Source organism: Lolium rigidum, chromosome 1 (genome assembly GCF_022539505.1).
Source record: "Lolium rigidum isolate FL_2022 chromosome 1, APGP_CSIRO_Lrig_0.1, whole genome shotgun sequence".
Taxonomy (NCBI): Eukaryota; Viridiplantae; Streptophyta; class Magnoliopsida; order Poales; family Poaceae; genus Lolium; species Lolium rigidum.
The window spans coordinates 249,137,473-249,159,225 of record NC_061508.1 but is presented as its reverse complement, the minus strand read 5'-3'; the positions used below and the strand labels follow the sequence as shown (position 1 = coordinate 249,159,225).

The 21,753-nt window shown below is 44.9% G+C and overlaps 1 protein-coding gene across 1 annotated transcript; it reads right to left on the bottom strand.

Moving 5' to 3' along the window:
- Positions 1–2,068: 2,068 nt before the first annotated feature.
- Positions 2,069–5,251, bottom strand: LOC124683484 (putative cellulose synthase-like protein D5). The gene is made up of 3 exons (XM_047217987.1): positions 4,773–5,251; positions 3,879–4,674; positions 2,069–3,796 (listed from the first exon to the last, which is right to left on the bottom strand). The coding sequence occupies exons 1-3, from the start codon at positions 5,249–5,251 to the stop codon at positions 2,069–2,071; spliced, it is 3,003 nt and encodes a 1,000-aa protein (XP_047073943.1).
- Positions 5,252–21,753: the final 16,502 nt, after the last annotated feature.

The window sequence follows — 21,753 nt, the reverse complement described above, 5'->3', positions numbered from 1 at the left end:
CTTATGTTTATGATGCATAGAGTGTTCCATCAATGTGAAGTTATTGTTTGATCAAGTTGCACAAGAGAGTGTGCACTTTCAGATGCCTAGGGGTCCATATGACATTGTTGGGGATAAATAAAAGGAATTGCCATTGGAAACGAGGCTTGGAAGCAATTCATCACGCTGAACCATCTCATCGGAGGAGAAAAGGTATGTTTTTATTTGAGGGGATAAGTCGCCATGATTACTATCTTCTTGGTGGGGATGAAGACCTGTATGATGCTGCCGGTATCTCGCCAAGATGCAACCTAAGCGACTATGAGCAGGTTTGCCTCTTAGAGATCTTACCGACAACCAATACCGTCGTCGAGGAACCATTTGTGACTTGTTTAACAAAGTCAAATCTTGTCAAACACAGCATGTTATGTTCTTTTAAGTTACTTCTATCATTTCCTCTTGTTTATCTTCGTACATTGCAATTGTATTGGTCTTTGTTTAACTTCACAATTACTATTTTAGTTTTTCATCCACGACACCCGAGAAATTACCTAAAAAGGTGGTTCCCAAGCTTCACATTCATGATGATGGATTGGTTGGACTATGTGTTGGATATTCCTCTTCTTCATTGGGCATGACGTGCACCGTCCGTACACCAATGATGAGCATATGGCAAGCTAACCTTTAGCAAACCGACGTGGAAAGGTTCCATATAGAACAACATGAACTACAAGTTGGACAAGCACCCGATCATGAGCATTCTCTTTGTCATTTACATCATCTAGTATAGCTGGGTGGTGTACCCAATTGTGGTGGTATTTGTTTATGAACCAAGTAGTTGCTTATAGTATTGGCGTGTTTGAACCAAATTCGTATTGTTTAGTAATGGATTTGAGTAATCAATATGAAAGCTTATTGACTATGTTAATAATGTATTTCGGATGTGCCTCTTGTATTTCTCTTTGCTATCAGCTTGAACAAAGCAAGAATTTCGTTTTAAGGAAAAAAAAGTGAGTGGCATTTCATAATGTGTACACGCCACTGGACTATACGCTACATGTGACTCACGGTGGACGCTCAGCTCGTGCTTTCTAGCTCGGCCCGAGTTTGGCTTGGCTCAGTGCGAGTTGAGCTTGGACCGCAACATGACCTGATCGAGCCGAGCTTAGTTTCCTGGACCGTAGCAAGGTCGGGCCGAGCCAGCTCGTTTGGCCATGGAGGAGCTCACTCTGTTGTTCTCCCACTGCTTCGTCTCACCGAATCCATCGTCATGGAGGTCGAGAATCTGTGGCGGGACCCACCTAGCAGTGTCCTACTGTGTTTGGCTCGCGAGCCGACTCGTTTTGGACCGAGCTAGTGGCAAGATCGAGTCGAGACACACTTTGTGGCTCGTCTGCACTTTCGAGCTGGATCAAGTTGCTCGCGTTTTTTGCAGGCTCGGCTCGAGCAGGATCAAGTTGCTCGCGTCTAGTGTGACATGTGGTGTGCACGCTACTGGATTATACCGGTGACCGGTACAAAATACCACTAACGCGACACCAAGCGTGCGCCATTGCAAGGCTTTTCTATAATAGTGAATCCAATGACCTATTTATATTTTTTTAACAATTTTGGATTTTTTTGTACTATTGTTGAAGATTATTAATGGATGGATGGACTTTTTTGGCAAAAAAGACAAAACTAATTTTCCCTACACTTTGACTAGAGAGAGAATTATCAAGCCATCCCAGCGAATGAAAAATCGAGAGTGTTGGTGAATAATAGTAGCTGATCGACTAACACGTACATAGCGAAAGTGTTGATTTGAATTGCCAACATCTACACGGGCACACAGTATATGTACGAACAATATACGACAATGCGCAGTAAAGCAGAATTTCTACATCTAATCTTCCCCATACGAGTATGGCTTTAGGAGCCGGCGGAGTATGCTCACGTGTTAGTTTGTATAAGTACGTTCTACTCCTTTTCAACTACATACAGAATTCTCCAACTTGTTCCTGCATTTCGGAGCAAATGGCGCGTATATATCTCCTCTTGGCCGTTCAACTTGAAACGGATGGATCGATCTCGGTGCTCGATCACATGATCACACCTCGATGCCGCCCTGGGAGATCCGATCGTCGGGCGGGCTGATGGTGATCCAGAGCAAGGAGACGGTGATGGAGATGAGCCCCGCCCAGACGTAGACGAGTGTCGGCGTGCGGCCGCGGCGTCCCATGAGCCCCTTGGCGAATGGGTAGTAGTGCGCCAGCACCCAGAAGCTGAAGAATCCGCCGCCCAGCAGCTTGCTGTACTGCGGGATCTCGGCGTAGACGCAGCGCGACACGCCCACCACCATGGCGATGATGTTGATGCCGATGATGGCGAGCGGCGGGATAAAGAGCGACGTCCACTTGATGAGGTAGAGCTCCGCGTAGGGGTCGTCGTCATCCTCCGCGGCCGCCTTGGCCGTGAGCGTGAAGGATATCTCGATGCCGGCGGTGACCTTGAGCAGGCCCTGCAGCACGGCGGCGAGGTGCGCGGAGGTGCCACCGATGACCCAGAACTGCTCGTTGCGCCACCACTCCTCCAGCCCGATGCCCGACCACTTGACCTCCAGCAGGCAGAGCAGGATGAGCGTGGTGGTGATGAGGAGGAGGTAGCAGAGGAAGGTCGGGTCGAGCGTGGCCACGATAAACTGGCCGGAGAAGAGGGAGAGCGCCGGCAGGAGGCAGTACATGATGAGGAAGAGGGAGGTGAACGGGTAGATGCCGACGTTGAGGTACGACATGCGCTGCAGGAACATGAGCCTCCGGGACGCGCACAGCGCGTTGTTCTTGGAGAAGAAGATCTCCACGGACCCCGTCGCCCACCGGAGCACCTGGTGGAGCCGGTCGGTCAGGTTGATGGGCGCCGTGCCGCGGAAGGCGTCGCGCTTGGTGATGCAGTACACGGAGCGCCACCCGCGGTTGTGCATCCGGTACCCCGTCACCACGTCCTCCGTGACGGAGCCGTAGATCCAGCCCACGCGCAGCCCCCACTCCGTGCTGTCCTCGTACCAGCAGGAGATCAATGAGACGGCCTCGGCCACGGTGGCCGCGTCGAGCGGCGGGCGCGGCATGAGCAGCGCGCCGGGCGGCCGTCCGTTCCGGACCGATGGGTGGTCCTGCAGCGGCCTGCCCTGGTACTCGGCCACGGCGATGGACTCGACGAACGTCTTGGACTTTCCGAACCGCTGCGGCGCCTCGTGGTCCGGGTGATCGGTGAGCGGGCGGAGCTCCTCGTCCCCGGCGGCGGAGCGCGTGTGCGCGTCGATGGGCACCTTGGTCTGGCCGACGACGCCGTGGTACTCGGTGACGCGCGGCGGGTTGAAGCCGTAGATGGCGTAGCGGCGGAAGAGGCATCCGGTGCCGACGTACATGGGCCCCTGGAGGCCGTCGAGGGCGCGCATGTTGCCGTCGAAGAAGACGGTGTTGTGGTTGGCGTAGCGGTCGGAGGGGTCGATGCCCTCGAAGCGCTGCGGGAACTGGATGTAGCAGATGCGGTCGCCGCCGCGGTCGAGCATGTAGCACATGGCCTCCCGGATGGCCTGGCAGTTGTACACGTAGTGGTCGCAGTCGAAGTTGAGCATGAAGGGGCCGTTGGAGAGGACCGCCGACGCTCGCACCATGGCGTTCATGGCGCCCGCCTTCTTGTTGTGGTCGTACCCCGGCCGCTTCTCGCGCGAGAGGTAGACGAACATGGGGATGCGCACGTCCACGTCCGTGAAGTCCAGGTATGCGTGTTCGCCGGCGTCCCCGTACACCACGTCGAAGTGAGGGTTCTTGATCATCACCTAATTGACAACATACATACACCTTATATGTGTGTGCGCGCCAAAATCATTTGTGCAGTTCAAAATATCTGATGATGCAGACCTGGACGATGCTGGCATGGTCGCCCTTGCCGTGGTCGGGGGCGGAATCGAGCCATGTGCCGGGCCAGTGCGTGCCGTCGGCCATCCAGGTGGCCTTCACGGGCGCCGGGGCAGCCTCGGACGAGGCGGCAGCCTTCTCGCGGGCGATCTTGCGCTCGCGGGCATTCATAGCGTGGGCGCGGCGGCGGATAGCCTCCGGGAGATCATTGATGCGCACCTTGAACTCGTCGTACTCGCGCTTGATCCAGCGGCGGTCCTTGACGAAGTCCGGCCGTTTCTTGCCTTTCGTCGGGTCGCCCTGCTGGTTGAAGTAGGCGTCGGGGTTGCGTGGCTCGATGGAGTGCTTGCGGCAGAAGGGCACCCACACCTTGGCGTAGGCGCATGCCTCCGCCATGGCCTCGAAGGTGAGAAGCGCGCCGCCGTCGTCGGAGATGTAGACGAAGAGCTTCTCGACCGGGTAGTCGGTGGCGAGGATGGAGAGCAGTGTGTTTGCGGTGACGAGCGGCGGCTCCTTGTATGGGTCGGCGGTGGAGATGAACACGTCGAGCCCCGGCAGGTCGGAGCGGCCGGTTGGGTTGGACGGCGTCTTGGACTCGAACTTTTCCCGGAGCGCGGCGAGGTCGGCGGCGCGGTTGATGGGGTTCAGCTTGGGCATCTGGTCGAGAATCCAGGAGAAGGCGAACCAGTACTCGCACACGATGGAGATCCCCCACAGCCACATGGCGTCCGGGTTAGGGTTCGTCGCGCGCCATACCAGGAAGAGCAACAGCGACACGAACCGCACCAGGACGAGCAACCTGCGAGCGCACGCGATTCCCGCGTCGATCGGTTTTAACCAAGTGTTGCAACATTTCCATTGACAATGGTGAAAGTAAATTTCTGGAACTTTGCGAACCTATAGGGACTGAGGATGCTCGGAGAAATGGCAACCTTCCGGCTGAGCGGCTTCCAGGGCTTGTCGATGAGGTCCTCCATCTTGACGCCGCCGTCGCCGCCGCCGCCCATGCCGGTGCCGTCCTCGTTGGCGTACGGGTTGTCGTCCTGCGGCCAGTACGCGTTCCCGATGCCGTACGTGCCCTTGGTGTCGAACAGCCACCGGTTGTGGTCGAAGTCCCCCGTCTGGCTCCGCACCAGCAGCGACTTGGACGGTGACGCCACGTGCGCGGTGGATAGCCGCCGTTCCATCTTGCTGCCGCCGCCGGCCGCGCCATCGTCGCCGCCTCGACGGTTCGTGACCTTGGAGCCTGACGAGTAGGGCGGCAATCCCGGCTTGTTAGGGCCCCCGGACCCAGACGCCCCGGCCTGCGCGGCCCCTGGCTGGTTGTCCGGCGTGGGCGGCATGAAGACCGTGTAGTTGGTATAGTCGTTCGACATGGTACAGGAGAACCGCGGCGAGCGGTCGATGCCTGTCGTCGTTGGAGATGCACCGGCTCGACGTCGACGGCGGCACGCTGGTTTGTTTTTCCTAGGTTGCTACGACCCGTTCGGTGCCATGCTCCCCCGCCATTGTTGCAAACTGGTTCCCACACTGAGGGAGAGACCGGGAGAGATGATTGCATGGCTTGGAGGGAATTGTGCGAGATGTGATGAACATGTGGAGTGGCGACAATTTCGGAGACCCGAAGCCGCATGGTGCATGCTACACCTACGAAAGATCTACGTACGGAAATTTGAAACATAGGACTGGACTATGTAGGTAGTGCCCTAAAAATAGCAAACTTGAACAGGCAGCTTCTTTCTCACTCATGCATGTAGAAAAGTACAAAACTGATGATGTCATTGCATTAAATGCAATTTTTTTGAAATTTAAAAAACTTTTGTAGCACGATTTATGATTCGTTTTCACCGCTGAATTTGTCGCGACGAGATCTACTCATATTAATATGTTTGGAAGACTTTTTTCCAGAGCCAAAAGTTATCCACCATACAAAAGGGTTGTGGAGATATTTTTGCATATATGCAGAAAGAAAAAAGATAAAAAATGCTAACGTCATTCTCATTAAATGCGAAATCAAAAAGTTTAAAAAGTTTTGTAGCTCAAGTAGTTCATCCGGTTTATGATCCGTTTTTACCGTTGGATTAGTCGCGATGAGATCTTTGAAACTAGATCTCATGTTGATACGTTTAAAAAAAATTCGAACCCAAAATTTATCCACATGTAACACGCTACCCTATAACTCAAAAGTTACCCACCTCGTAACACATAAATTACACAACATATAAAAAGGGAGAAGTATTTTAGGGAGATCAAGGATAATCCTGGTTGGAGGATTCATAAGATGCAGGATGTAGTGCTAGAAGATTTACTTGCTGATGTTAGTGAATCAAAGTGCAAAAGAGCTAAAAAAATTGTTATGGATATGCTTATTGATAGCACAACTGGAGAATATGCCAGAGTGTTTGAGTACCACATGGAATTGGTGAGAAGCAACCCCGGAAGCACAGTTGCTGTCACCTTGAACCCTGATGTGACTGACAAGCCTGTATTTGAAAGAATGTATGTCTGTCTGGAAGGTTGCAAAAGAGGTTTTCTTGCTGGTTGTAGAAGAGTTGTTGGCCTGGATGAGTATTTTCTGAAAGGTCTAGTCACTGGTCAGATCCTAAGTGCAATTGGAAGAGATCCTAACAACCAAATGTACCCTATTTCTTGGGCTACAGTTGAAGGAGAAAACTATGACAGCTGGTACTGGTTTTTGTCACTCCTTCAAAAAGATATACAGATCAACAACCAAGGTGATGGATGGGTTGTTATATCTGATCAACAAAAAGGCCTTATCAAGGCAGTCAACGGAATTATTCCAAATGCAGAACACAGAATGTGTGCGAGGCACATCTATGTGAATTGGAGAAAGGAGCACAGAGACAAGGTTTTCCAAAAAAAAAAAATGTTTTGGGCTTGTGCTAAATGCAGTGACAAGATACAGTTCAACTACAATAGGGCAAAGCTAGCACAGAAAACAAAAGTTGGTGCAGAAGATATGATGAAAACTGCGCCTGAACATTTGTGTAGAGCCAATTTTAGGCTAGGATCCTATTGCGATTATGTTGACAATAATATGTGCGAGTCCTTCAACAATTCAATAATGAGAGCTAGATTTAACCCAGTTATCACCTCCATGGAGATCATCAGGAGGAAGGTCATGATTCGAATAGCAGAAAATAAGCACAAGTCGCAAGACTGACATGGTACAATATGTCCCAACATATTCAAGAAACTCAAGCTAAATATCAGGAGATCCAACATATGCAATGTTTTATACAATGGAGATGATGGGTTTGAGGTTGCAGAAGGGACTCACAGAAGGTTTACTGTCAACTTGAACAGAAAAACTTGCAGCTGCAGATATTGGGACCTTGTTACATGCAGTTGCATAAGGGACTCACAGAAGGTTTATTGCCTTGTTGCCATGCTATCAGTCCTATTTACTATCTTGGAAAAGAGGTTGATGAGTTTATTGCACCTTGTTACATGATCGAGCTGTATGAGCAGGTGTACAGCCATGTGTTGCAACCTGTAGAGGGCAAAAGCTCAATATCCGTTAGCTCCAAATTCTAGGCCTTTTCCACCACAGAAAAAGAAAATATCTGGACGGCCACAAACTGAGAGAAGAAGAGAAGAGCAATAAAAACCAAATGGTGATAAATTTTCAAGGAAAGGTTGCGTAATTAAATGCTTGACATGTGGAGGTTTAAACCATAACAAAAGGAAGTGCACAGGTAACCCAGATGTTGTTAGGGAGCATGCACACCAGAAAAAAGCAGCCAGGAGTGCTAAGAGAAAGCAATCAAAACCAACAGCTAAGGTGTGTAATATTTTGCTAGTAGTATATTTTGTTGCTCCTATGAAATTTGTTCCATGTGTATATGTGATTACCTAAATTATTTGCTGCAGGAGTCATCATCTACATCCCAGCAGCAACCTCAAGAGAGACATGTCTTATATTATGAGAAGCCTACAAGACCAAGGAAGAAAGCAACTCCACAACATGTTCCTGCTACAGAACTTGTTCCTGCGCCACACCAAGCTTCTGCCCAACATAAGGTTCCTGCGCATCGACAATCTGCTATTGCGTCACACGTGCCTTCTGCCAGTAGGCCTTTTATTCCTCCAAAACAGAAGCAAGTGCCATCATTTAGTCAACCATCAAGTCAAGCATCAGCTAGTCACCCATCTAGTCAACCATCAAGTCAATTAGCAAGGAGAGAAACGATTCCCATGTCTGATGTTGTCACACAAGCAGTGCCAAAGGAAGGGAGACTAAAATGGTACTTATGGGGGAATCAGAATGGATGTGCACGTTGGAGAAGGAGAAGACTAGTCCTAGTTTTTGTGTTAAATTTGTCTCAGATTTGTTGTTTTAATTTGGCACATATTTGAGTTTTAGTTTGTCACATATGTTATGTTAATTGTGAGAGGATTATGTGTTGCATATACTTTATTTTATATCATAGTTCAGTTTATATATGTTGTTGTTCATGGTACTATGTGGTGTTTCTTCTTGATACAAGAATGTTATGGACATAAACACCAAAATGTTGTCAACATGTTCCATATTAAATGATGCAGGAATTATATCGACATAAACACCTAATGATGTCCACTATTTAATCTAAATGTTGTCCAATTGTAAACCACCTAAATGATGTGCATACTGCGCCGACGGCGGCCATATATGGGCGGCGCCTACATACTTGTATGCATTATCATAATAAGCTTCTGATCTCATAGTAAGCATTACATTAAGAATTTAACTGCAATTTAATAAGCTTCTGATCTTGTAGTAAATACCTTGTGAACCTGCACAAATATATCCTAGAGTTACGGTCTGATTGAAGACAAATACACACATGTGCTAGATGAGTTCAGCAATCAATTCACTGATATCCATTAGCTATATGCACAAGCATGAATAAAAAAACAATTCACTGATATGTAGCATACAAAGAAACTGAGATCAGAATGAAGGAAGTGACAAAGACAAACGCGGCCAACAAGAGAGACATCATAATGCTTCATATACTAGGTGAAAAGCGCGCTTCGCCGTGCCGCCTGCATTTCGTTCTAACACAACGTGGCTGGAACGGTAAGACCGTACGTGTCTACAAACTGAACAAAGCATTTCCAACTAACATGAAAACCCTCAGAATATTGATGACTTTTTTTTTGTGGATGTTCAAAATAGAAAAATACAAAATTTGATTGTTGCATAGTCCAATATGCATGTTCAACCGGTAAAGTGCACAAATTCTTGATTGGCTAATTGTGCAAATGATTCCCTATGAATCTTCGTGAAGGTAAGTATAAACCGGGTAATCGCAAATAAATAGACCATGTAGCTCCTAACAATTCGAATTAGATAACTTGCAAAAGTTCATATAAACTTTGCATTGGTTCCTGAAAATTCCAATCAGATAACTTAACGAAGTTCGTGGAAACTGATCTTATGTGTTCGCGTCAAAAAGAGAAGCATAAGGCCAAATTTGTCCATCATAAAAAAAATGCTGACAAAGCACCGCATAGGCAGGTATCAATAGGCATATTGTAGATTCTACGCTAACATAAACTCGGGTTTACTTGGTGCATCACAAGTTACACACTTATCTGGTATTTTTTGAAAATTGGATTGAAGAAACTAAAAATCTCATATATGGCAACTAAATAAATATTAAAGGCCATAGAAATAGATGGGAATACAATCTTCTCGTTATGTTGACCTTAAGCTTCTACTTCAAACTAATAACAGCCAAAGTTTCTTTTGCTTCAGCTGTCCATTCGTGAAGTTTCACAAAAGCATAAGTGTCGCGAATTAGGACCGGGTGATTATGACCAATTTTGCACTTCCTCACAAGTTAGTGGGTCGATTCACCCTAACTTTTAAGTTCTTGTACCAACTTGAACGCACTGCATAAGTTATTGTATATCTGGTATTATTACCTCTTTTATTTATATAGTTGGTCAAACTTTATGAAGATTGAATTAAACCAAAACTAGTTGGCATCCACATGTAGTAAAGGAAATAGGAAGTGTTGTTTAATTGTATCAATGTAAGAGCTGCTACTGCCTTCCCGAAAAAAAAAATGAAACGCACTTCCATCACAAGGTATGCTTGACAAATCACCCCGGTCCTATAGGGAGGCTCTTGTTGCTACACTGCCCCACAGGCCATGTGTATGCATGCACGCAATACTGTACAAATCAGTTGCTGGCTCATCTCGCCATAGTCTCCCTATATGGCTATAGTAGCACCCACAGGAGCAGGACCGTGTAAATCGGTGACTCAGGGCAGTACCAAGAAGGCTAATGTAACAAAATAAGAAGTAATAGAGAACATTGCATAGAGCTAATCTGTTGTTCAATGTTGACAGATGCTACTATTCCAATTTCTAAACTTAGACCACTATGATTTTGCGAATAAACACATTGTTGCAACTACCTCTTCAATTTCAGAGGCACCTGGGACTTTAAGTCGCCTCGGCGTGGCTTTGCAACCTTCTTGTTTGGATCAAATGGCAGTACCTAATACCTCCCTCCATGCCCTGACATCAGAATTGAGGCCTTTCTCGAGATAGTAGTCTAGCCTCCATGTCCTCCTTATATTGCTTGATATCCTTGTTCACTTTTATTCTCTTGCTTGATCTCACTATTTCGATAAAAGGAGAGTAAAAAAGAAGAAATAGTACAGAACATGTGTGTATAGTTTTGAGCGCATAAATGTGGGATCAACAATAGAAAATTTAGCATTGAAATTCTCCAACAGTTAATTTGAAGGGAGATGGCACTAAATATATAAATCTGTAGTAATTCTATTGTTAGAAGATCATGTCACATGAACATGTAACTAATATAAGATGTGTTGAACGACAAATAATATTATGGATGGCTTACCATCTAACTAGATTTATGTTACTACGCAAAGTATCTTCTTCAGAGGTCTTCAGCATTAGAAATGCTAGAAAAAAGAATGGAATGAACATGTGTTGCGCCCAGTGGTTGATAGCACCCTACTCAACGGGTCAACAAAAATGGTTGATAAATATATGGTGTAAACGGATCAGATCGGGTTTTGCTCATACCATATGCTTTACCATATATTTTTCTCGGATCCGGATCGGAGCAGATATTGATTGGTTTCGGATTCGAATGCGGATATATCGGACGGCGGATTCGAATCGGAAACAGGGCAGACTCGGTCCGGAAACAAACATAGTTGGATATATGCTTTCATCAGTAGATAGTTATAATTTTTGCAAATCTTGAGAGGGACTTAAACTTTTAGTCTTGTGTAGTTAAGAAAAAAAAGGCAAAATTTACGTTAAAACTTAAGAATTGATAGAATTTAGAGCTAAACATGCTCGCCAAATGAATTTGGAAACTCAATAACTACTATCCTTGTGAATTGGCCTTGGTTTTTGATTCAAAAATCTGATTATCCGGCTTAAAATCAGATATGGACACCTTAAAAACCGATTTCGGCGAGGAAAATATCCTATCCATTTACACCCTGTGCAAATACAATCTATTAGGGAACATTAGATCAACCGGTGTACTTTTGCACACCTTTATTGATACTTTGGAACCCGGAGTGTATATACATTGTTGTGAGACAAGTATGCTTCTATTTTAGAATAGCTTACCTTGACATAAGACTATCTGAAAAGGTATGCCTACATAGGATGACAAACAGAATAATCAGAAGCTCAACAGTACTACTCAAATGCACATGGCAATCTTTCATTAGACAACAAAATATTGATCAACAGAACATACAATTAATACTATTTGAAATATATATCAAGAATATCTGAAGGTAGCGACAATTCAATGGTTTCAAGTGTAACAGAAATAGATAATATACTTTTACCTGCAGCTTGAGGGGAATTCTTCGGAGAATTGCATAACCTCAGCCAGAAGAAAAAGTTCATAATCTGCAAGATGTGAGCAATAGAACATGTGATTAACACTATTTGAAATGTATATAAACCAAATCTGGAGGTAACGGCAATACGATGGTTTCATATGCAACAGAAATAGATAGTATACTTTAACCGGAGCTTGAGGGGAATTCTTTAATTGCCACACATATACAACTAACAGTATTTAGAGAATCTTAGCAGTTGGGATTTTTCTTTCACTGCAAATAACCACTTTGAGTTTAGCAACACTGCTGCTTCCAAACCATTTAGAAAAATTGCACACTTAGATACTCTATAGAAAGCTTGCAGCAACTTATACAATTTATGTTTAAAGACTAATTTGAAACTACGAAAGTACGAAGCAGATTATTCAGTCCAAGATCACTGCACCAAACTACAAAAACTGAACTTGCTATCGATTCTGAACTAAACTATATCACTAGCATGCAGTAGTACCAGCCATCACTTATCAATAACAATGCTAGCCTATAGAATATCTCCAAAGAAAAGAACTATAGACATGGAGTTGACAAATCTCAGCGATGGCAAGTTGAATCAAAGGTCAATAACACAACCTACCTTGATACGTGTCATAACAACTGTGGCAGGTGTGTCCAGGGACAACGGACATAGCTGATGGCGACCCTCACCAGGCCAGCGGCGGTAGAGCCTAGAAATTTAAGGCTGATACGTCTCCGACGTATCGATAATTTCTTATGTTCCATGCCATATTATTGATGATACCTACATGTTTTATGCACACTTTATGTCATATTCGTGCATTTTCTGGAACTAACCTATTAACAAGATGCCGAAGTGCCAGCTTGTCGTTTTCTGCTGTTTTTGGTTTCAGAAATCCTAGTAACGAAATATTCTCGGAATTGGACGAAACAAAGACCCAGGGTCCTATTTTGCCACGAACCTTCCAGAAGACCGAAGAGCATACGAAGTGGGGCCACGAGGTGGCCAGACCACAAGGCGGCGCGGCCGGAGGGGGCCCGCGCCGCCCGTGGTGTGGGCCCTCGTCAGCCCTCCGACTCCGCCCTTCCGCCTACTTAAAGCCTTCGTCGCGAAACCCCGAGGCGAAAAACCACGATACGGAAAACCTTCCGGAGACGCCGCCGCCGCCAATCCCATCTCGGGGGATTCCGGAGATCTCCTTCGGCACCCTGCCGGGAGAGGGGATTCATCTCCCGGAGGACTCTACACCGCCATGGTCGCCTCCGGAGTGATGAGTGAGTAGTTCACCCCTGGACTATGGGTCCATAGCGAGTAGCTAGATGGTTGTCTTCTCCTCATTGTGCTTCATTGTTGGATCTTGTGAGCTGCCTAACATGATCAAGATCATCTATCATTAATACTCTATGTTGTGTTTGTCGGGATCCGATGGATAGAGAATACCATGTTATGTTAATTATCAAGTTATTGCATATGTGTTGTTTATGATCTTGCATGCTCTGCGGTATTAGTAGAGGCTCTGGCCAAGTTGATGCTAGTAACTCCAAGAGGGAGTATTTATGCTCGATAGTGGGTTCATGCTCGCATTGACACCCGAGACAGGTGACGTAAAGTTCTAAGGTTGTGTTGTGCTTGTTGCCACTAGAGATAAAACATTGATGCTATGTCCGAGGATGTAGTTATTGATTACATTACGCACCATACTTAATGCAATTGTCCGTTGTTAGCAACTTAATACCGGAGGGGGTTCGGACGATAACCTCGAAGGTGGACTTTTTAGGCATAGATGCAGTTGGATGGCGGTCTATGTACTTTGTCGTAATGCCCAATTAAATCTCACTGTACTTATCATGACATGTATGTGCATTGTTATGCCCTCTCTATTTGTCAATTGCCCGACCGTAATTTGTTCACCCAACATGCTTTTATCTTATGGGAGAGACACCACTAGTGAACCGTGGACCCCGGTCCATTCTTTTAATACTCGAAATACAAATCTGCTGCAATACTTGTTTTACTGTTTTCTCTGCAAACAATCATCTTCCACACAATACGGTTAATCCTTTGTTACAGCAAGCCGGTGAGATTGACAACCTCACTCTTTCGTTGGGGCAAAGTACTTTGGTTGTGTTGTGCAGGTTCCACGTTGGCGCCGGAATCCCTGGTGTTGCGCCGCACTACATCCCGCCGCCATCAACCTTCAACGTGCTTCTTGGCTCCTCCTGGTTCGATAAACCTTGGTTTCTTTCCGAGGGAAAACTTGCTGCTGTGCGCATCATACCTTCCTCTTGGGGTTCCCCAACGAACGTGTGAAATACACGCCATCAAGCATATTTTCCGGCGCCGTTGCCGGGAGATCAAGACACGCTGCAAGGGGAGTCTCCACTTCTCAATCTCTTTACTTTGTTTTTGTCTTGCTTTATTTTATTTACTACTTTGTTTGCTGCACTAAATCAAAATACAAAAAAATTAGTTGCTAGTTTTACTTTATTTGCTATCTTGTTTGCTATATCAAAAACACAAAAAATTAGTTTCTTGTTTTACTTTACTTAATATCATGCATGTTTTTATTTCACTAGTTAAGCATAATGGAAAACAACAAAAATATGAGAGATCTTTATGAACTTTATCTTGAATTAGGACATGATGTGTTTGAAGAGAGAATTAAAAAACCCATGGAACTTTATATGCATGCTAATGAAAATGTTATTACTATGAATGCTTTGAACACCATTGTTGCTAATGCTATGGAAAATTCTAAGCTTGGGGAAGCTGGCTTTGATGAGCATGATCTTTTTAGTCCCCCAAGCATTGAGGAGAAAATTTTCTTTTATGATTACAATATGCCTCCTATATATGATGATAGCCACTTTGTTGAATTTGCTCCCACTACAACTAATAAAATTGATTATGCTTATGTGGAGAGTAATAATTTTATGCATGAGACTCATGATAAGAATGCTTTATGTGATAGTTATATTGTTGAGTTTGCTCATGATGCTACTGAAACTTATTATGAGAGAGGAAAATATGGTTGTAGAAATTTTCATGTTACTAAAACACCTCTCTATGTGCTGAAATTTTTGAAGCTACACTCGTTTTATCTTTCTACGCTTGTTGCATTATGCTTCTTGAACTTGTTTATTTACAAGATTCCTCTTCATAGGAAGCATGTTAGACTTAAATGTGTTTTGAATTTGCCTCTTGAAGCTCTCTTTTGCTTCAAATATTATTTCTTGCGAGTGCATCATCAAAACTGCTGAGCCCATCTTAATGGCTATAAAAAAAGAACTTCTTGGGAGATAACCCATGTGTTATTTTACTACAGTATTTTTGTTTTATATTTGAGTCTTGGAAGTTGTTTACTACTGTAGCAACCTCTCCTTATCTTAGTTTTGAGTTTTGTTGTGCCAAGTAAAGTCTTTGATAGTAAAGTAAGTACTAGATTTGGATTACTGCGCAGTTCCAGATTTTTTGCTGTCACGAATCTGGGTCTACCTCCCTGTAGGTAGCTCAGAAAATTAAGCCAATTTACGTGCATGATCCTCAGATACGTACGCAACTTTCATTCAATTTGAGTATTTTCATTTGAGCAAGTCTGGTGGCCTAATAAAATCCATCTTTACGGACTGTTCTGTTTTGACAGATTCTTCCTTTTATTTCGCATTGCCTCTTTTGCTATGTTGGATGAATTTCTTTGATCCATTAATGTCCAGTAGCTTTATGCAATGTCCAGAAGTGTTAAGAATGATTGTGTCACCTCTGAACATGTTAATTTTTATTGTGCACTAACCCTCTAATGAGTTGTTTTGAGTTTGGTGTGGAGGAAGTTTTCAAGGATCAAGAGAGGAGTATGATGCAATATGATCAAGGAGAGTGAAAGCTCTAAGCTTGGGGATTTCCCGTGGTTCACCCCTGCATATTTTAAGAAGACTCAAGCGTCTAAGCTTGGGGATGCCCAAGGCATCCCCTTCTTCATCGACAACATTATCAGGTTCCTCCCCTGAAACTATATTTTTATTCCGTCACATCTTATGCACTTTGCTTGAAGCGTCGGTTTGTTTTTGTTTTTTGTTTTGTTTAAAATGGATCCTAGCATTCACTTTATGGGAGAGAGACACGCTCCGCTGTAGCATATGGACAAATATGTCCTTAGGCTTTACTCATAGTATTCATGGCGAAGTTTCTTCTTCGTTAAATTGTTATATGGTTGGAATTGGAAAATGCTACATGTAGTAACTCTAAAATGTCTTGGATAATTTGATACTTGGCAATTGTTGTGCTCATGTTTAAGCTCTTGCATCATATACTTTGCACCATTAATGAAGAAATACTTAGAGCTTGCTAATTTGGTTTGCATATTTGGTTTCTCTAGAGTCTAGATAACATCTAGTATTGAGTTTTGAACAACAAGGAAGACGGTGTAGAGTCTTATAATGTTTACAATATGTCTTTTATGTGAGTTTTGCTGCACCGTTCATCCTTGTGTTTGTTTCAAATAACCTTGCTAGCCTAAACCTTGTATCGAGAGGGAATACTTCTCATGCATCCAAAATCCTTGAGCCAACCACTATGCCATTTGTGTCCACCATACCTACCTACTACATGGTATTTATCCGCCATTCCAAAGTAAATTGCTTGAGTGCTACCTTTAAAATTCCATCATTCACCTTTGCAATATATAGCTCATGGGACAAATAGCTTAAAAACTATTGTGGTATTGAATATGTACTTATGCATTTTATCTCTTATTAAGTTGCTTGTTGTGCGATAACCATGCTTTTGGGGACGCCATCAACTACTCTTTGTTGAATATCATGTGAGTTGCTATGCATGTCCGTCTTGTCTGAAGTAAGAGAGATCTACCACCTTAATGGTTGGAGCATGCATATTGTTAGAGAAGAACATTGGGCCGCTAACTAAAGCCATGAATCATGGTGGAAGTTTCAGTTTTGGACACATATCCTCAATCTCATATGAGAATAATAATTGTTACCACATGCTTATGCATTTAAGAGGAGTCCATTATCTGTTGTCCATGTTGTCCCGGTATGGATGTCTAAGTTGAGAATAATCAAAAGCGAGAAATCCAAAATGCGAGCTTTCTCCTTAGACCTTTGTACAGGCGGCATGGAGGTACCCCATTGTGACACTTGGTTAAAACATGTGCATTGCAAAGATCCGGTAGTCCAAGCTAATTAGGACAAGGTGCGAGGCACTATTAGTATACTATGCATGATGCTTGCAACTTGTAAGATATAATTTACATAACTCATATGCTTTATTACTACCGTTGACAAAATTGTTTCATGTTTTCAAAATAAAAGCTCTAGCACAAATATAGCAATCGATGCTTTCCTCTTTGAAGGACCATTCTTTTTACTTTTATGTTGAGTCAGTTCGCCTATCTCTCTCCACCTCAAGAAGCAAACACTTGTGTGAACTGTTGATTCTTACATACTTGCATATTGCACTTGTTATATTACTCTATGTTGACAATTATCCATGAGATATACATGTTACAAGTTGAAAGCAACCGCTGAAACTTAATCTTCCTTTGTGTTGCTTCAATACCTTTACTTTGATTTATTGCTTTATGAGTTAACTCTTATGCAAGACTTATTGATGCTTGTCTTGAAGTACTATTCATGAAAAGTCTTTGCTTTATGATTCACTTGTTTACTCATGTTATTACCATTGTTTTGATCGCTGCATCCACTACATATGTTTACAAATAGTATGATCAAGGTTATGATGGCATGTCACTTCGAAATTATCTTTGTTATCGTTTTACTCGCTCGGGACGAGCGTAACTAAGCTTGGGGATGCTTGATACGTCTCCGACGTATCGATAATTTCTTATGTTCCATGCCATATTATTGATGATACCTACATGTTTTATGCACACTTTATGTCATATTCGTGCATTTTCTGGAACTAACCTATTAACAAGATGCCGAAGTGCCGATTCTTCGTTTCTCGCTGTTTTTGGTTTCAGAAATCCTAGTAACGAAATATTCTCGGAATTGGACGAAACAAAGATCCGGGGTCCTATTTTGCCACGAACCTTCCGGAAGACCGAAGAGCATACGAAGTGGGGCCACGAGGTGGCCGGACCACAAGGCGGCGCGGCCGGAGGGGGCCCGCGCCGCCCGGTGGTGTGGGCCCCTCGTCAGCCCTCCGGCTCCGCCCTTCCGCCTACTTAAAGCCTTCGTCGCGAAACCCCTGAGGCGAAAAACCACGATACGGAAAACCTTCCAGAGACGCCGCCGCCGCCAATCCCATCTCGGGGGATTCTGGAGATCTCCTCCGGCACCCCGCCGGAGAGGGGATTCATCTCCCGGAGGACTCTACACCGTCATGGTCGCCTCCGGAGTGATGAGTGAGTAGTTCACCCCTGGACTATGGGTCCATAGCAGTAGCTAGATGGTTGTCTTCTCCTCATTGTGCTTCATTGTTGGATCTTGTGAGCTGCCTAACATGATCAAGATCATCTATCCGTAATACTCTATGTTGTGTTTGTCGGGATCCGATGGATAGAGAATACCATGTTATGTTAATTATCAAGTTATTGCATATGTGTTGTTTATGATCTTGCATGCTCTCCGTTATTAGTAGAGGCTCTGGCCAAGTTGATGCTAGTAACACCAAGAGGGAGTATTTATGCTCGATAGTGGGTTCATGCCTGCATTGACACCTGGGACGGTGACGAAAAGTTCTAAGGTTGTGTTGTGCTCGTTGCCACTAGGGATAAAACATTGATGCTATGTCCGAGGATGTAGTTATTGATTACATTACGCACCATACTTAATGCAATTGTCTGTTGTTAGTAACTTAATACTGGAGGGGGTTCGGACGATAACCTGAAGGTGGACTTTTTAGGCATAGATGAAGTTGGATGGCGATCTATGTACTTTGTCGTAATGCCCAATTAAATCTCACTGTACTTATCATGACAAGTATGTGCATTGTTATGCCCTCTCTATTTGTCAATTGCCCGACTATAATTTGTTCACCCAACATGCTTTTATCTTATGGGAGAGACACCACTAGTGAACTGTGGACCCCGGTCCATTCTTTTAATACTGAAATACAAATCTGTTGCAATACTTGTTTTACTCGTTTTCTCTCGCAAACAATCATCTTCCACACAATACGGTTAATCCTTTGTTACAGCAAGCCGGTGAGATTGACAACCTCCATCGTTTCGTTGGGGCAAAGTACTTTGGTTGTGTTGTGCAGGTTCTACGTTGGCGCCGGAATCCCCGGTGTTGCGCCGCACTACATCCCGCCGCCATCAACCTTCAACGTGCTTCTTGGCTCCTCCTGGTTCGATAAACCTTGGTTTCTTTCTGAGGGAAAACTTGCTGCTGTGCGCATCATACCTTCCTCTTGGGGTTCCCCAACGAACGTGTGAAATACACGCCATCAAAGGCGACGGCGAGCTGGTATACTTCTATTGCAGGAAAAATATTATGCACATATGCAAGAAATGAGATGCTTCACATCTAGCAATCATCTCTTGCTACTACGGAGAAACTACAGAAAAAAATACATTAGCAGTCTAATAAATGTTCCCAATCATGCAAGGAGCACACTTTTACCATATGATTTTCCTAATAGAAGCTAGAAACCAGAAAGTACATCAAAAAAAATCAAGAACAAAATAGAATTTGCAGCACATGAGAAACAATCATACCTGAAAATCCCTAGCAAAGAAATACTATCTCTGCAATCTTAAAGTCCCAAGGCGTTAGATCAGTGCGGCAAGAAATAGAGGAAGAACAACAGATGAAGAGCGCATGTATTTGGTGGTTGGCCAGCCTGAGGAGGAAGCGCACATCCTCATCGCTAGGGAAGGACGGGCACGAAGATTTTACATAGAGCAGGCCAAGCGCCTCCCTCTCCCTCGCAGCGCTGCCCCACAGGCCAGAGCTGCTCGTCCCCATGCCTCCTCTACACATGCTAATTCCGCGTCCCACGACCCCCGCCTCGAGCAACACCTCCAACCCTCCTCCTGACCCCGTGCCTCCCGCAGTGCCTTCTCAGCGTCGGCTCGTCCCCTTGTGCAATGACTCTACGGCCCTGACCCCCGCCTAGAGCAGTGCTTCCCTTAGCACAAAACAAGACCTAGGGTTTGCGCGTGGCGGCAATTGGAGGTGTGGGACGGCTGCTTCGGAGGAGGAATAGAACGGGGAGAGGACACATGAGCTGCGGCAGCGAGCAGTAGGGCTGAGGACTGAGCAGGCTGGTGAGGTGATGGGGATGGGGCTTCCGGCGGCATGGCTACGGGAGTCGAGATGGAGAAGAAGGGCCGGTGCAGCGATGTGGGGGAGGAAGAGAGAGAAAGGTTAGATGAATTGCACGCTGCTTTTTTCACCGGATGAACTGTTTGCCCAATAACAATTCCATGGACGGATCAGTATGCCAGAGAGATTAGAGATAAAAAGTAGTGTACCGGTAACTTATTCTATCTACCAAAACGAACGTACCATACTGGCTCGGAGGCATGATCATGTGGTCCAAAATGCGCGCGCGGGGAGTGCTTTCACCAGGCGGGTACAACAACAGGCTTATATCTTTTTAATAATTCATAGCAACAGTGAGGAACATTACATTAGTTGTCTGATTACCAAATTGCAAAGCAATTCATCTCCTACTAATTTACAACCCAAACTTCTACTCCAAAATCCTACTACATTGCTACAGCCTACACTTCTACTCCAAAAGGATACACCATTGCTCTGTGCTAATTCATCTTCAACTTGCTGAAACCATATGCAAAAGTGGCCTTCTCCTACTACTAAAGGTCCATCCTCATCTACCCGGAAGCAATCTCGCCCTTCTTTCATCGCCGCCTGCACGTACTGCCTCCTAACAATCTCCATCGCGCCTAGGATTTGTTGGCACGAGGGATGGCGGAAGAAATCACTGTCTGGATTGCTGGCGACGGATGCGGAGATGGTGGAGGAGAAGGGAGTCGATATTCGGGAGGAAATGGTGGACGGGAGGCGGCCTGACCGGAGCGCGTGAGTGAAACAGGGATGGCGGAGGAAATCCCATCGAGGTGGAGACGGTGGAGGAGTCGACGGAGGTGGAGATGGTGGAGGAGTCGACGGAGGTAGAGATGGAGAGAGGCGGCCGCCGCCGCGCGAGCGAAATTGGGGAGGATGAGGGCGGGGTTGCCGTCGTGCGGTGCGGAGTGAGCGGAGTGAGAACCAGGGGAGGACGAGGTGCGGCGTGGGGTGCGGCTCGACCGGGTGGCTCGCGCAGGTGCGGCTCGACCAAGCGCTGACGTGGCCCAAAACCAGTCCGACGTGGCGCAAAACCAGTGTCAAAACCGCTAATCATCTTCTGGGGGTAATTTGCCTGGTATTGCAAAGTTAGGGGTGTAATTTGGCCCTGTTTAAAGTTAGGGGGTTAGCGCCTGGAACCTGAAACTTGTGGGGTTACGAGTTACGTGGACTTCTCTCTTTAATATTATCAACTCCTTTTTTCCGGAAAAAAAGAGAGAATGACGACGGGAACGATGTTTTTGAACATGGATGCATATGCTCCCTATATTTCAAAATGCATCTTACATACATTTTAATTTTTTAAAAAAATTGGAACTAAAAGTTCGCGCGTAGATCTTCACGTGCTACGAGCTCACAAAGTCGTTTCATAAAAAATCGATTTATCATGTGACGTGTGTAAAAAAGACAAAATTCAGTGCTAAAAATAATGCTTTTTACAAGATAAACTTTCTCTTTTTTATATAGATCACACAAAATATTGGTTTTTCGTGAAACTTGACAAACACACGTATATTATGGAGATGTACATGTAGAATTTTTTGTCCAAATTTTTTGACATTTTGAAATATAATTTTTTGGTAGAGGAAGCGTACGCACCCGGGAGCCGAATTGAATTTCCCGTTAACTAACTTGGCCCTTGCATTTTGTTCACGTTGAGAGTAACCGTCAAGAAAGCCCAAGTTTATAACATCCCATCGAATCCACTAC